The following is a 14043-nucleotide window of genomic DNA, read 5'->3' as shown; positions in this document are numbered from 1 at the left end:
ACCTACCTCAACCTCGACCTCAATACCAATACCTGCATCAGCAGCAGCAGCAGCAGCAACATCAACAAGAACCCCGGCGTTTCTCAACTTCCTGGCCCATCCCTATCCAGATGGTTGACAATCTCCGCAGTCTGACACCCAACCTTCCACCTACTGGTGCCGTTGTCGAAGAACTTGACGATGCAGGACCCCCGGGGTCATTAGCTACAGCAAGACCGGCAATGATTCCCCAGCAGCCGCCGCAGAGGGTACAAAATCAACGACCAGCCGGAACAACAGGAGCTGGAGGAGAAGACATGGCGCGCTCGCGCTCCGAGCCAGGCCAAAACACGGCTAGTGGGGATCTTCTTTTGGCTGTTCCCCGGGGAATCAACGTCCCTGCCAACGGCAAAAGATTTCTCACGGGCAACGGGAAAGGCCCCGTGGCGTCGTCAACTTCTGTATTCTCTTCTTCTTCGGGTTCATCTCCTGCTGGATCTGGATCTGGGCCTGCTTCTGCTTCTTCTCGCCGGGCGTCTGCTGGACATACAGTTTCTCATCTAGCTACCCACCAGGCTGCCCATGCGCCCGATCCCCTTGTCTCGTCTCGCCGCCCTTCCTCCGGCCGTCCCTCGTCTGACCACCCTACATCCCGTCGTCCGTCCTCTTCTCAGACAGCTCCGGCATCCGTACCCCCCTCGATACCCCAACCTGATAACGGTCAGAAACACCACCACCACCACTTTCATAACCCGTTCCACCTAAGCCACCACCACCATCACGAGGGTAACGATACCGACCCAGACCCAGCTACTGACACAACCCCCACAGCGACAGCGACAGCGACAGCGACAGCGACAGCGACAGCGACAGCAACCAAGAAACGCAGTGGCCTCTGGGGCGGAAGCTGGGGAAGAAGAAGCGGAAGTCAGAGCCGCAGCCTGGATCAGAGCCAAAGTAGGAACGGAAGTAAAAACGGTAGTCTGAATCCGAGTCGCAGCGGGAGTAAGAGCCGCAGTGGGAGTAAGAGTCGAAATGGAAGTAAGAGTAACAGCAGAAACGGGAGTCCGAACCGGCACCGGAGAGGGAGTAAGAGTGAGAGTGTGGGAGAGAGTGTTGTGAGAGGGACGGCGGGGAGGTTGTGGAAGAGGCTTCGACGGGGCAGTGATGCTGGGTAGTGAATTTGGATACTCAGTTGAGTGGAACTTGGTAATGAGGGGGATGGATAGGGGTGGATAGTTGGGCTTTGGAATTGGGATTGGATCTCGATTTGATTTGGATAGGAATGGGGGGCGTATACTTGGAGTTTGTTAGTGGACTGATGGATAATAGTGGTCCGGATGGTATTATTGTTGGCTTTTCTTCTGGTTACTTCTTTTTCTTGTCATTTCGCTTCTTGTTTCAATTATGTGTGCGTTCGCATTACTCATAGCATTCATGAGCCAGACATGCCAGCAGGATTGGCTGTCAGCATTGGAAACAAGGAGTCGATAGCATGGCGATATTGTTTACAACAAACCCACCTTAGCATGGTCAGGTATCAAAATAAAAGGCATCATCCTCATGTTCCCCTAATAAGCATCTACACCCAAGCAGGGGAATTCACCCGAGCACACACACAATCATCAGGTAAATCACCCTCAACATCCATTCATTTGCACATACCTCGGATATCAAATACTCTCCATCCTACTCTCCCCATCTCATATAAACACCCCCTAAACACCCCTTCAATCCGCCCCTTAACCACCCTATCAACCGCCCCTTAACCACCCTATCAACCGCCCCCTAAAACGTCAACTACCCCACCGTAAACTCCGGAATCTCCCCCATCTCCTGCTTCAGCTCCCCCCCAACCTTATACGCGACCCGCCACCTCAACTTGATCCCCTCCACCTTTTTCCCTTTATCCCCGGCATGCGACACTTTAATCGCCTGTGTCACGCCCCGGCTCTGTTTCGGCGCGAGCGCCCGGCCGGTTTGAGGCTGGAGTGTTAGTTCGTAGCCCTGGTTTATTAGCATTTTTTTTTTCTTTTGGGGGGATTCATTTCTAGGGAATTGGATGTTCATAGGGAATTAGAGAGGAAGGAGGTAGATACCTTGGTCACGGCTAGCTGGAAATGCAATTCCGACACGGGCTGGGCCGAGTTATTCGAAAAAGCAAACAACAAACTAATCGCCGGATCCGTATTAACCGTCCGGTTGGCGACCATGTCCAGCTTGAGGGTAGTGTTGCTGACAACAGCCTTGTGTTCGCGGGGCGCCTGCGGGGCGGCAGCCTCTGGGGGCAGGGCGGAAGAAAAGCTCCATTCGTCGTCGTCGTTGGATACTGTTGGCGCTGGTGGTTGAGCGGGGGTGGGTGGTGTGGGTGATAGAGAGGCGAGCCCGGCGAAGGGGTCAGAGGAGACGGGGGTTCGAGTACTCGGCGGGGAGAAGGGGGATCGTTGGGGGGGTTGGGGTGTGGCGGACTTGGAGCCGGGGGCGGACGGGCCGGAGGCGAAGGCGGAGAAGGGGGCCGGGGAGGTGGATGCTGGGAGCTGGCCTTTGGCGCTGTTGTCTTGGGTGACGGAGGAGAGGAGGGCGGGGCCGGGGATGTCTGGGTTGTTAGCTATTTCCTGGTTTGAGATTATACGGGGGAAAGACCTACTTGTGTTAGCCCCAAAGCCCAGGGCAATTCCCCCGGCCTGGCCAAAGCTGGTGTCGGCTATTGACAACCCCAGCAGGTCGTCCTCCACGCCAGCCGTCTTGGACCCCTGGCCGCCGTCGGCGCCATTCCCATTCGCGTCGTCAAAGTCGATGAGAGAGAATTCGGTGGCCGCATTTTTCCCAGCAGCAGCAGCGCCAGAAGCGCCAGAAGCAGCTTTCGGAGCAGGAGTCGGTCCCCCCTTGGCTATTTGCTTCGCGCCCTCAATATCCCCTTTCTTCAGTAGCTTGTACCGCTCGACAGTGCGGTGTATGCTATCGTTGATCTCGAGCAGTTTGGCGACCGCCTCGTGGTCGTCCGACTCCTCCTCGCACATCTTTTGGATCTTGGGCTGGGCGCTCGACAAGGCCGCCGCCAGCTCCGAAAACACGTCGCCGTCCACCATCTTGTCGCCCGGCTGGAACGCCTCGAGCCGCTCCTCGAGCAGCCGCGCCTTTTGCTGGATCTTGCCGACGTCCTCGGCCGCCTTGGCCCGGTAGTCCACCTTGGACCGCGTGTCGTAGCCGGCCATGACCTTCATCAGCTTGTTGGCTTCGCGAAGGTCCTCGGGCGTGCCCCGCCGGATGAGCTCTTGTAGTTTCGCCGATTGCGCCTCACGTTCCTCCTCTTCCATTTCTTCGGCGGATTTGAGGTTCTGCAATAGCAGTTAGTCTAACAGCTCACCAGCATTTAAGAGGGGGAAACATACATCGCTCGGATTCAAAACCGCCGCATCCTCCCGCCTAACCTCCGGAAACGTATACCCCTTGTAGCTCAACAACCGGTGCATATCACGAATAAACCCCAAATCCTCGCGGTACCGACTCGTCTCACAAATCGTACCCCGCCACTCCTCAATCGCCTCCAGCACCTTCAGCTGCACGCGCGACGGACGGATAGGCGGGCGCTCCGGAAACCGCCGCACCAGCTCATTGAGAAACTCCTTAGTGCTGATCTGGAGGTGAAACGGGTATCCGCAGTTCTTGACGCAGATATCGAGCAGGTTGAGCGCAAGCAGCGACACGTTCGGGTTGCGGTGGTTGACATAGTTGACGATGGCGACGGCGGCCTCGCGCGGGGCGGAACCCTTTTTGGCGTTGATCAGGTCGGAGATCTCGAGGTTGAGCGCTAGGTTTGGCTCGTAGTTCTCGGGGCTGCAGGCTGCTTGGATGAATCGGTGTAGTTGCGAGGGGGCTGGCATCGCGCCCATTTCCCCCCACCGGTCTCTTGCGGCGTACCGCGCCGATGCGGCTTCCATGGTCCGGTGTGTGGTGAGGTCGAGCTTGGGGTTGTTGTCGTTGTGGTGGTGCTTTTCGCGGTCGATCGCGATAGCTTCAGGCGCGGGATGTTTAAGTGCCGCAACGGGGAAAACAAAACAATTCGGTCGGAGAACCTCAATAAATGGTAGCCTAGGACTCCAAGCTTCGCAGAGCTGGCAAAGGCCAAAGAAACCGTGACCGAGAGATGCGGATACCTGCCTTGGTGTTGACGCAACGCAATACCTTACGCAAACCGGAGCTCGGAAAGACAATCCCAGCCCCGTTTCTCGAATACACTACAGGCCTGGATTAGGGGGCTTGGGGGGGTGCCGATCAGCCGTGCCCCCACTGGCTGCCTTAGCCCCACATTGGCGGGCAGGTGGGGTCTATCAACCCCACCAAAAAGTTGAAATCATCGTCACATACGGGCCTTGCATACGACGGTCTCTACATCGTAACACTAATATCTGTGCCATTATCTTCCCATTTCTAGGTTACACCACCAACATCTCCCTACATCATCACACTCCGTCAAACCACAATGGTCCGCCACAAAAAAGACAACTTCTCCTCCCGGGGCAAACACCGACCCCGCGGCGGCCCCCGCAGCGCCCGCCAAATCGAAGCCGAAAACGCCCGCGACAACAACACCAATAATGCGAGTAAAACCACCGACGACGACAACAACACCGAAACGACAAAATCCACCCCCGGCCGCCCCGCCTTCAAAGCCGCCTGCTGGGACCTCGGCCACTGCGACCCCAAGCGCTGTTCCGGCAAGCGTCTCCTCCGCCTGGGCCTAATGCGCGACCTGCACCTGGGCCAGCGCCACGCCGGCGTAATCATCACCCCCAACGGCAAAACCACGCTCTCCCCCGCCGACGCGCCCCTCCTCAACCTCCACGGCGCGGCCGTCGTCGAATGCTCTTGGGCGCGCACGGCAGAAGTCCAATGGAACAAAGTCGGCGGGAAATGCGAGAGGTTATTGCCTTATTTGGTAGCGGCGAATACGGTGAATTACGGCAAGCCGTGGCGGTTGAATTGTGTGGAGGCGCTGGCGGCGGCGTTTGCGATTTGTGGGCATTTGGATTGGGCGGGGGAGGTGTTGAAGCCGTTTGCGTATGGGAGGGCGTTTTTGGAGATTAATGGGGAGTTGTTGAGGAGGTATGCGGGGTGTGAGGATGAGGAGGGGGTGAAGAGGGCGGAGAGGGAGTGGATGGAGAAGTTGGAGAGGGAGTATGCTGAGAGTCGGGAGGAGGGGGGGGACGGGGGGGATTTGTGGGCGGGGGGGAATATGAATCGGAGGGTGGTGGTTGATGAGGATGAGGATGATGAGGATGATGAGGGGGATGAGGGTGAGGGGGATGAAGATGATAAGGACGCGGCAAGCGACGATGACAACAAAAGCGTAGACGGAATCTACCTCGGCCGTAAGCCACCTCCGCCACAACAAAAAGACCGCTTCACCCTCCCCCCTTCAGACGACGAAGACGAAGAGGAAGAAGACGACTCCGCCGAAATGGAAGCCATCCGCCGCAAGATCCTCGCCTCCAAACCCTTCTCTAACCCCCAAGCCACCACCAACAACCCCAATACTTACGACCCCAACTCCAAAAACGACACTACTACCACTACCAAAACCAAAAAACCCCTCGAAACCATCCCCCGCCCCCAGCCACGGTACAAACCCGATTCCGACGCCGAGCCAGACTCGGACAACAACCGGTCCGAAGACGGCAGTGACCAAGACAGCGAGGCCGATGATGGGGAGGAGAACAACGATGATGAGTTCGATGATATAATCAATGCCACGCCTGTGACGGACAGGATGGGCCTGAAACGATTAGAAAAGGAACGGGCACGGATCACGACGACGTCGAGGACGTTTTCGTCGGGTGGGGCTGCTGCGCCGACCAGGTGGTGATTACGTCTAGTATTGGTATTGCTAGGGAGTATGGAGGTGGGAGATTAAAAGGATAGGATCAAAAGGATGGAAGGAAAGGAAATACTTAGACACGGCAGTATTATACACGGATATCGTTACATACATATACGGGCCATCCCCCCATCTACGCCGTCTAACAAACGACACTAAGTACCGCCCGTCCATCGTTGTCTCGTCTATCCGTTCTCTTCCATTCCCATGCCCATCCTTTCCCTAGATGTACATGCAAATGCTGATACCATCCCGTATGTACCGTATATAACCCCCCGCCATTTTATGTATGTCTTGTCGAAATGCACGACAACATTGCATGTATACCTACTTACACAAAATCATACAACTACAACTTCCGCTTCTCGTTCACCTCCTCGTAGCACTGCACGATATCCCCCTCCTGCAACTCGTCCCAGTCGGAGAACGACAGACCACACTCGCTGCCCTTTTTCATCTCGTCCACGTCCTTTTTGACGTTCTTGAGTGTTTCGATCGTGCCTGTTGTCGTCAGTCAGTTACTTCTCTCTCTACTAGGGGGTAGAAGGGGAGAGTGAAGAAAAAAACATACCCTCATAAACATTCTCCTTCCCGCGAATAACCCTCGCCTTAGTCCCCCTCTTCACAATCCCATTTTCAATCCGACACCCCGCAATATTCTTATATTTCCTCCCCTTAATATTAATCGGAAACACCTGCAGCACCACCGCATCGGCCACCACCTTCTTCACCACCACCATCGGCAGCGCCTCCGCCAGCTGCTCCCGCACCTCCTCAATCAAATGGTAAATCACATTATGCTCGAGGATTTTGACTTTAGCATCCTGCGCCAGCCGCTTAATCTGCGGCGGCACGGGATTGTTGAAGTTGATGATGGCACTTCCCGTGGTAGCGGCTAATTCCACGTCTGATTCTGTAATATGCCCGGGCGCGGAAACGAGCACCTTGGCGCGGATCTCGTTGTTGCCTTGCTCCATCAGCGCGATGGAGACTGCTTCGACAGACCCGTGCACGTCGCCCTTGACGATGAAGGGGACCTGTTGGATCTTGCTGCGCGCCGTGCCGTTGCCGTCGCCGTCGTCGCCGGCGGCCGCCTCGGCCGCGGCTTCTTCGGCGGCGGTGGCTGCTGCGTTGCGCAACATCTCGGGGGACATGCGATACCCGCCGCGACGGTTGGGTCGCAGGTTAGCGGCTTCGGCGATGGATTTCAACGCTTCCTTTTCGAGCTCCCGCTCGCGTTCGCGCTCCCGGCGGTCTTTTTCGATTTGTTCCATCTGCCCGATCACGTCGCCGCGTTCTTTGAGTTCCTGCCGGTACCGCACGGCCGCTTTGGCGCGGCCTTCGTCGGGGGCTTGGAGAACCATGTCGCCTGCCTCGGGGGGTTCTTTCCAGCCGAGGACTTCGACGGGCATGCCGGGACCGGCTTCGTCGATCTCCACGCCGGCTTCGTTGCGGAGGGAGCGGATCTTGGCTTGTACGCGACCCGCGACGACGTAATCGCCGGGGCGGAGGGTTCCGCGTTTGACTAGCACGGTGGCGACGCGGCCGATGGGTTTGATGGTGGACTCGAGCACCCAGCCTTCGGCCATGCCGCCCGGGTCGGCGCGGATGTCGAGCATTTCGGCGAGGAGTAGGATGTTTTCTTCGAGGTCTTCCATGCCCTGGCCTGTTTTGCCGCTGACGCAGACAACCTGCACGTCGCCGCCGAAGTCCTCGAGCTCGACGCCGTGTTTGGCCAGGTCGGATTTGACGTGGTTAATGTTGGCCTCGGGCCGGTCGATCTTGTTGATGGCTACGATGAAGGGCACGCGGGCTGCCCGCGCGTGCTTGAGCGCTTCGAGGGTCTGTGGCATCACGCTGTCGTCGGCGGCCACGACGAGAATCACCATGTCCGTGACGTTGGCGCCGCGTTGGCGCATCGACAAGAACGCTGCGTGGCCCGGGGTGTCCAGGAAGGTGATCTGCTGGCCGGACGACAGCTGGACCGAGAAAGCACCGATGTGTTGTGTGATGCCGCCGTGTTCCTGCGACACGATGGATGACTTGCGGAGATAGTCCAGCAGCGTGGTCTTGCCGTGGTCGACGTGGCCCATGATGGTCACGACAGGTGGGCGGAGCGGCAACGAGGTCGGGTCTTCGGGCACGGGGGCGGGCCGGAGGTCCTCGTCCTCGCCCATGTCGACCTTGGGCTCGAAGCCGTACTCCTGTGCGACCAACGCAGCCGTCTCGCCCGTCAGGATGTTGTCCTTGCCGACATCCTCGAACCCGAGCTCCTCGAGCTGCGACACAAACACGTCGATCTTGAGACCCAGCGCGATCGCCAGGTTGGCCACGCTGATGAACTCGGGCAGCAGGATCGGGGTCGGCCCGGCGTCCTCTAGCGCCAGCTGGCGTTCCCGCTCCCGTTGTGCCTTCTCGGCTTTCTTCTGTTGCTTCAGCTCGTACAGTTCCACATCGAAATCGTCGTCGTTCTCGTAATCCGACTGCCGACGTCGGTTCTTAGTTTTCTTCGTCTTCTTTTGCGCTGCCACGGGCTCCTCCCGACCCCCGCGAGCGCCTCGTTTGCGCCGGTCACTCTCGGCAGCTTGCGCCGCGGCCGCATCGCCCGAGACGGCCCCAGGCACTGCCCCCTGTTCTTCGGCTTCCCGGACAGCGCGAGCGGCCTTCTCCTCCTTCGCCTTGGCCGTGTGGTCGTCAGCCCAGTCCCAGCTGCCGTCCTCTGCCTTGGCAAGAGTCTCTCGGCGATTCTTTCCATCTGCTTCCAGCATCGCATCCCATGCCTCCTCCCGAGCCGCCCAATCAACACCTGGTGTCGGGGCCGGAGGGGTACGGCGTACTGGCGGTGGAGGTGGGGTTGAGTCGAACGCCGGGGGAGTGAAGCTGGGCGGGGGAGTGCGGTCCCGACGAGCCAAGTTCTTCCAGTCACCGCCACCCGCGCTCGCCGAATCCGACGACGACGTTTGTTGCTGTGGGTCAACAAATAAACTCTTTCCAGTCTCCCGGATGGACCGGACAAGGTCACTCAAGTCGCCTGGGGGCCTCTTCTGCGCCCCGTCACTACGTACGCCAGGGCTCGCACCCACTCGGGTAGTGCGACGGCTTTGTAGCGCTGCGAATTCCTGGTCAACACCGCCAGTATCGCCCCACGGGTTGGCGGCAGTTGGTGGTGGGTTAGCTGGTTCGGCCGGCCCATGTCTCGCAAGAGCCCGCTCCCTGGCTGCGCGCTCATGCGGAAGAAGGAATGATAGAGGGTCTGCTTGCTGCTGCTGCGGTTTCGGGACATCCGGTTGTGCCCCGGCGGGGCCCCCGGCTGCCGATGGGGTCGCTCCAGGGGCTGCGGCAGCCCATGACGGCGCGGCTGACGCCCAGCCCCCGGGTTGCGGTTGAGTCGTAGGAGGACTTCCGCCGGATGTTGACGGCGTTGACTGAGGGGCTGCGCTAGCCCATGCGGGCAGTGCCGATGCCCAGCCCGCTTTCTTGGGGGCTTCCGCTAGTGGTTTCGTGGCGGCCTGGACTTCCTGAGCGTCTAGACCAGGAAGTGAAACAGCCCCTTCAACACCACCCGCCTTAGCATCTGGTGTTGTCGCTGGTGTCACAGGCGCCGTGGGCTTAGGAGCTGCCATGGATGGTGGGAGAGGCGTTGGCGGAGCCTGTTGTACCTGCGGGGACGAGGTCGCCCAGGTAGGTGTGGGCTGCGCGACAGCTGCTTGAGATGGCGGGGGTGGTGTCGGAGGAGCTTGCTGTACTGGTGGGGGTGTGGAAGCCCACGCAGGGGCTGATGCCCAGGCAGGTATTCCTGACGGCCCGCTTGCCGGTGTTTGTGACTGCGCTGGTGGGCTTTCAGAAGTCTGTGGCTCCGTCGCCAGGGGTTGAGTTTTCTCGACACTCTCAACGGCCGCAGGTACGGCAGATGTGTCAGGTGTTGCAGAGACAGTAGACACACTTGGCTCAGCAGGCTGAGTAGACACTTCCGGTGCGGTCGGCTCAGCAGAGAGTGTAGAAGGGGTTGAGGGTGATTCTGCAGACGTGGTACGCGCCTCAGGTGTATCTGCAGGAGTAGTGGGTGTCTCAGGCGTAGTAGCCTCCACCTGCTTTGAGGCCATCTGGGATGGTGGAACAGGTGTTGGGGCAACTTGTTGTACAGGCGGCGATGCGGTCGCCCATGCCGGGGATGATGCCCACGCCGGCGCTGCGGGCGCTGCAGACGCTCCACCCAGTACCGACGGTCTCTGTGCTGGGGGCCGTTCCGGAGCGCTGGGTTCCACCTTGGGCTGGGAAGTCGTCGGTGTGTTCAGGCCAGGAACCCTACCAAACACAGACGCAGCCGATCCGAGAGCCGTAGCAGGGACAGGCCGAGTCGACGCAGGAGACGGAGCTGGAGCAGGGGCTCGGGGGGTGAGCGGTGTTGATGCCCGGAGAGTATTCGCCGAAGGGGGCATCGGAGGTCTCGGAGGGACAGCTCGTGCTTGTGCTGGTGCTGGTGCTCCGCCGTTCGCAGGTGACGGGCCTGGCCGATTCGGGCCCCGCATATTCCCCAAAGGATCTCGGCGTCCGGGAGGAACCGGCGGGGTGAACGGCAATGGCCTCGCCGCTAATGGCCTTTGTGCAGGCCGCGGGGGTAAGCCATCATTCATGGGCATAGCCCCTGGGCGTACGGGCTGTGACCGAGCCAGTGCTTTCTCCCTAGCGGCCCGCTCATGCGGAAGCAAGCCATCGTTCCCCGGGCCAACTCTCGCCGGCCCCGAGCGTGTATTTGGCGGGGCCCGGGGTCGAGGCGGGGGCGGGGGTGGTGGTTGGTTGCGGCTTAGGGCCTTCTCTCGGGCAGCTAGTTCATGAGGAAGCAGGCCGCTATTGTTCGGGGTCGTCGTCGGGGCCTCCGGTATCGATTGGGTCGCCCAGCTGGGTAGTTCGTTGGTCGAGAAAGCTCTCCCGTTGAACGGCGCCCTGCGTGCGGGACGAGTGAAGGGTCCGTAGCTGTAGGTAAAGCGGCAAAGCAGACATGCCGTCGGTCGCTTCTGCTTCTGCGCGGGGATTTGTTAGCGAGGAGTTGTGAGTTGTTGTACGGTTTCGAGGGGTATGAGGCGGCCAGACGCACCTGCTGCCATAACCCGTTTCGCATCATCGTTGGATCAGGCGGGACATTGCTCGGCCGGTGCTGAGGACGGGAGTGACTCTTTGCCCGCAGTCCTTTCAACGCTTGACGTTTGACGCCAAAAATTCGGCCAAAGCTTCTCCAATTCTTGGGCGATTCCGGCATCGACAGGGGTATAACCCCCACAATTCCGTCCCAAGAGCAGGCTTGACACAGTAATCTGTACAGTGACACACTGTAATCAAATGATAAGGAGGATGCAGGGTTAGGGTTCAATGAGGACAAGAAGTAACCAACGCGAAGGAATTCCGTCGCGTTCTGCAGTTTCTCCTTAAACTGCCAACTCATTCACTTCTTTCGTTCCTTGGGGATTCTCAACCAACTTTTTTCCCCAACCACATAATTTCATCATTCAGGCTTGGGAGTAAAATCAATTCTCATCCACGCATATTCTGTTCATAATCAATTGTTGCCCGAACCTTCAAGAGCGGTTCAAAAAACTTTACCCGGTCTCACTCACCCCTTTTCTCAAACTTCCATCACACCACCACTACATACATCACCATAGTCAACAACGACCACCATGCCACCCAACCCCAAATCCCGTCTCACCCCCACCGCCAAAAACAAACCCAAACCCACCGCCCCAACCGGCCCCCCGCACCCCTTCAAACCCGCCCCAACCTCCCTCGAGCCCCTATACACCACTCTCCCCCCCGGCCACGTCTACATCGCCCACACCGACCCACGCGCCGCCGCCTTCAAGCGCAAGCTCTTTCTCGTCCCCGTCGCCCTCAACCTCGCGGTGATCGCCCTCTTCTTCCTCCGCATCTGGTACATCGCGCCCTACTACGTCGCGCTCTTCGTGTCCGGCGCGCTGGGCCACACCAACGAGACGACGCTGAACGTGGCCGCGCTGTCGTGGGGCGCGCTGGCGCAGGCGATTGTGCGGCGGGCGGCGACGTTCTTGTTGGATTTTGTGTTGGGCGTGTTTGTGTGGCCGTGGCCGTATGAGTTTTTTGTGGGGACTACGGGTCGGGGTAGTCCGATTGCGTGGCGGTGGGCGGTGGGGTTCAGGGAGAAGGAGGTGTATGTGCGGAGGAGCAGGGAGAGCTGGGATGCGGTGTTGAGGGAGGAAGGGGTGGATTTGTTTGATGTGGATAGTGCTGAGGCGCGGGAGGGGAGGGATGCGGTTTTGGGCCGGGTGAGGGCTGCGACTTCGCCGATGTTTATGCAGCAGAAGACGGGGTATTTGACGATGGATGGGCAGTGGGATCTGGACTGGCGCGGGATGGTGGATGCTACGCGGTTGGTGGATAAGAAGGAGGTGACGCTGGACGCGCTGAAGTTGGTGGTGTTGCTGCATCACGGCAAGTTTGGCTGGGTTACGGTGGACTTGGGCCAGGCTGAGACTGCGGAGCAGGACGAGCGCCGGAGACAGGTTATTTTGTTCCGGGAGGCGCTGGCTTCGCTGGGCAAGGAGGACTTGTTCTTCCGCTGGGTCGAGATGATTCAGTTTGAGACCACCCAGCCTGGTGGCTTTACCAAGGAGCGACAGGTCATGGCCGCGCAGAAGATCCGGGATTTGTTCCAGGCCAATGGTGTGGACTTTGACGGGCTCTGGAAGGAGACGGTCGGCACTGAGGGGCTAGCTGGCATGCCTGCTGCCTAGATGGACGTTTCGAGTGTGTACTTTTTGGTATCTATTTATGTTGTTTGTATGGATATGAAGGCGTATAAAAAGGACGGAGGTGCATAGCGCAAGACGCGTCATTAATCACGAAGTAGCCAAAACATGAAAGCAAGGAAAGCCTCGTATTGACAAGCTACCCTACTCACAAAAAACCCGGCGCTCATTTCTTCTTGGACTTCTTGGGACCAAGCGCTGCCTCACGCCTCTTGGCCTCACGGGCCTCAATCTCAGCCCGCTTCTCCTTATCCTGGGCCTCCTTCTCCTCTTTCTCGGCCTGCCAAACTGTTAGCTTCCTTGTTCCTAGGTCGGGAGGTGGTAGAGAGGGTGTGATGGGGGGTTATCCACAAAACAGAAAAAAGAAACACAACGGAACAACATACCTGTTTCCTCGCAGCCTCCTGCTCCCGCTTCTCCCGAATCAACTTCAGCCTCGCCAAGTCCGCCCTAGCCTCATCCGTCTTCCCAGCCTCATGCAACTTGCGGTACCGTTCCTTCGCGGCCGCCGCCTCCAACGCCTCGCGCTCCTTCCGACTCGGCGCCACATTCAACTTCTTCACACCCTCCGCCACGGCATCCACATCATCCGCCCCAGGAGCCGGCGCCTTGGTCTGGTTGCGTGCCTTGCGCGAATGGTTCGGGTTCGCCGGCATGTCATCGTCATCCTCGTCGTCGTCATCCTCCTCCGAATCGCTTGGTGGGAGGTCGCCGACCTCGACGGGCTTCTTGGCGCGCGCGATGGCGGCTTCCTTGCGGGCTTTCTTTTCTTTTTTGCGCTCTTCGCGGCTCAGTTCGGCCGCGGCGGCAGACTGGGATGCGCCTGCAGCGTTGTCGTCGGAGTCTTCCTCCTCGGAGTCTTCCTCCTCGTCGCTGTCGTCGTCGTCGTCATCGTCGTCGGAGCCGCCCTTTTTGCGGGCATCTTGGCTCCACATGCTGATTTCGTTGCCGTCGGCATCGAGGGGGCGGAGGTCACGCGAGAAGTGCTTGCCGCCTGGTGGGGGTTTGTGTAAGTTTTCTGTCTGTGTGTCGGGTCTGAGAGAGAGAGTGTGTGTGGGTTTCTTGGCTTACCTCCACGCGTGTACTTCTTGAACTTGCCTCCACGTCCGCGAGAGTTTGCACCTGGACCACCGCCTGCCATATTGACGGTTGGAGGTTGGGTACAAAAGTGTTAAAACGGTAGGATGTTGAGTGGTTGTAGTACACCCGAGGGGCTAGCGCGGGGTAGGTAGGTAGATAGGTAGACTAGAAGTTATCGTGGTCGAGGGTGGGGGCAACGAGACTACCAAAAGCTCACGAGATGTGGACTCAAGATTCGAAAAAGCTAGGGCGAGGCCGGGCCTAAGTATTTATAGTGTTCTGTTCCGCATTCGATAATACCTAATCGAGCAGCAAAACGAGAGCATC

The 14043-nt window shown here is 58.8% G+C and overlaps 6 protein-coding genes across 6 annotated transcripts; 3 read left to right on the top strand and 3 right to left on the bottom strand.

Moving 5' to 3' along the window:
* Positions 1-41: 41 nt before the first annotated feature.
* On the top strand, positions 42-940 carry C8A04DRAFT_29335 (uncharacterized protein; the record flags this gene model as incomplete). The annotated part of the gene is made up of 2 exons (XM_062780977.1): positions 42-514; positions 811-940. Coding segments are annotated over 2 exons (603 nt in total), but the record flags the coding sequence as incomplete, so codon positions are not given.
* An 839-nt stretch (positions 941-1779) lies between these two features.
* On the bottom strand, positions 1780-3920 carry C8A04DRAFT_12719 (VHS domain-containing protein; the record flags this gene model as incomplete). Its single annotated transcript, XM_062777434.1, has 4 exons — positions 1780-1986; positions 2079-2575; positions 2627-3317; positions 3372-3920. 4 exons carry the CDS (start codon positions 3918-3920, stop codon positions 1780-1782), a joined length of 1944 nt encoding a protein of 647 aa, XP_062636476.1.
* Positions 3921-4462: 542 nt separating this feature from the next.
* C8A04DRAFT_29333 (uncharacterized protein) lies at positions 4463-5845 on the top strand (the record flags this gene model as incomplete). The annotated part of the gene is made up of 1 exon (XM_062780976.1): positions 4463-5845. One exon carries the CDS (start codon positions 4463-4465, stop codon positions 5843-5845), a length of 1383 nt encoding a protein of 460 aa, XP_062636475.1.
* A 361-nt stretch (positions 5846-6206) lies between these two features.
* C8A04DRAFT_37817 (uncharacterized protein) lies at positions 6207-10979 on the bottom strand (the record flags this gene model as incomplete). Its single annotated transcript, XM_062784016.1, has 6 exons — positions 6207-6358; positions 6429-6907; positions 6998-8280; positions 8311-9256; positions 10361-10878; positions 10953-10979. The coding sequence occupies 6 exons, from the start codon at positions 10977-10979 to the stop codon at positions 6207-6209; spliced, it is 3405 nt and encodes a 1134-aa protein (XP_062636474.1).
* Positions 10980-11532: 553 nt separating this feature from the next.
* C8A04DRAFT_29331 (uncharacterized protein) lies at positions 11533-12621 on the top strand (the record flags this gene model as incomplete). Its single annotated transcript, XM_062780975.1, has 1 exon — positions 11533-12621. One exon carries the CDS (start codon positions 11533-11535, stop codon positions 12619-12621), a length of 1089 nt encoding a protein of 362 aa, XP_062636473.1.
* A 181-nt stretch (positions 12622-12802) lies between these two features.
* Positions 12803-13777, bottom strand: C8A04DRAFT_29330 (28 kDa heat and acid-stable phosphoprotein; the record flags this gene model as incomplete). Its single annotated transcript, XM_062780974.1, has 3 exons — positions 12803-12916; positions 13023-13630; positions 13708-13777. The coding sequence occupies 3 exons, from the start codon at positions 13775-13777 to the stop codon at positions 12803-12805; spliced, it is 792 nt and encodes a 263-aa protein (XP_062636472.1).
* Between the last annotated feature and the right edge of the window lie 266 nt (positions 13778-14043).

The sequence above is a fragment of the Dichotomopilus funicola genome (genome assembly GCF_033296635.1).
Source record: "Dichotomopilus funicola strain CBS 141.50 unplaced genomic scaffold C8A04scaffold_37, whole genome shotgun sequence".
Classification (NCBI taxonomy): domain Eukaryota; kingdom Fungi; phylum Ascomycota; class Sordariomycetes; order Sordariales; family Chaetomiaceae; genus Dichotomopilus; species Dichotomopilus funicola.
This window is presented reverse-complemented; position numbering and strand designations above follow the sequence as displayed.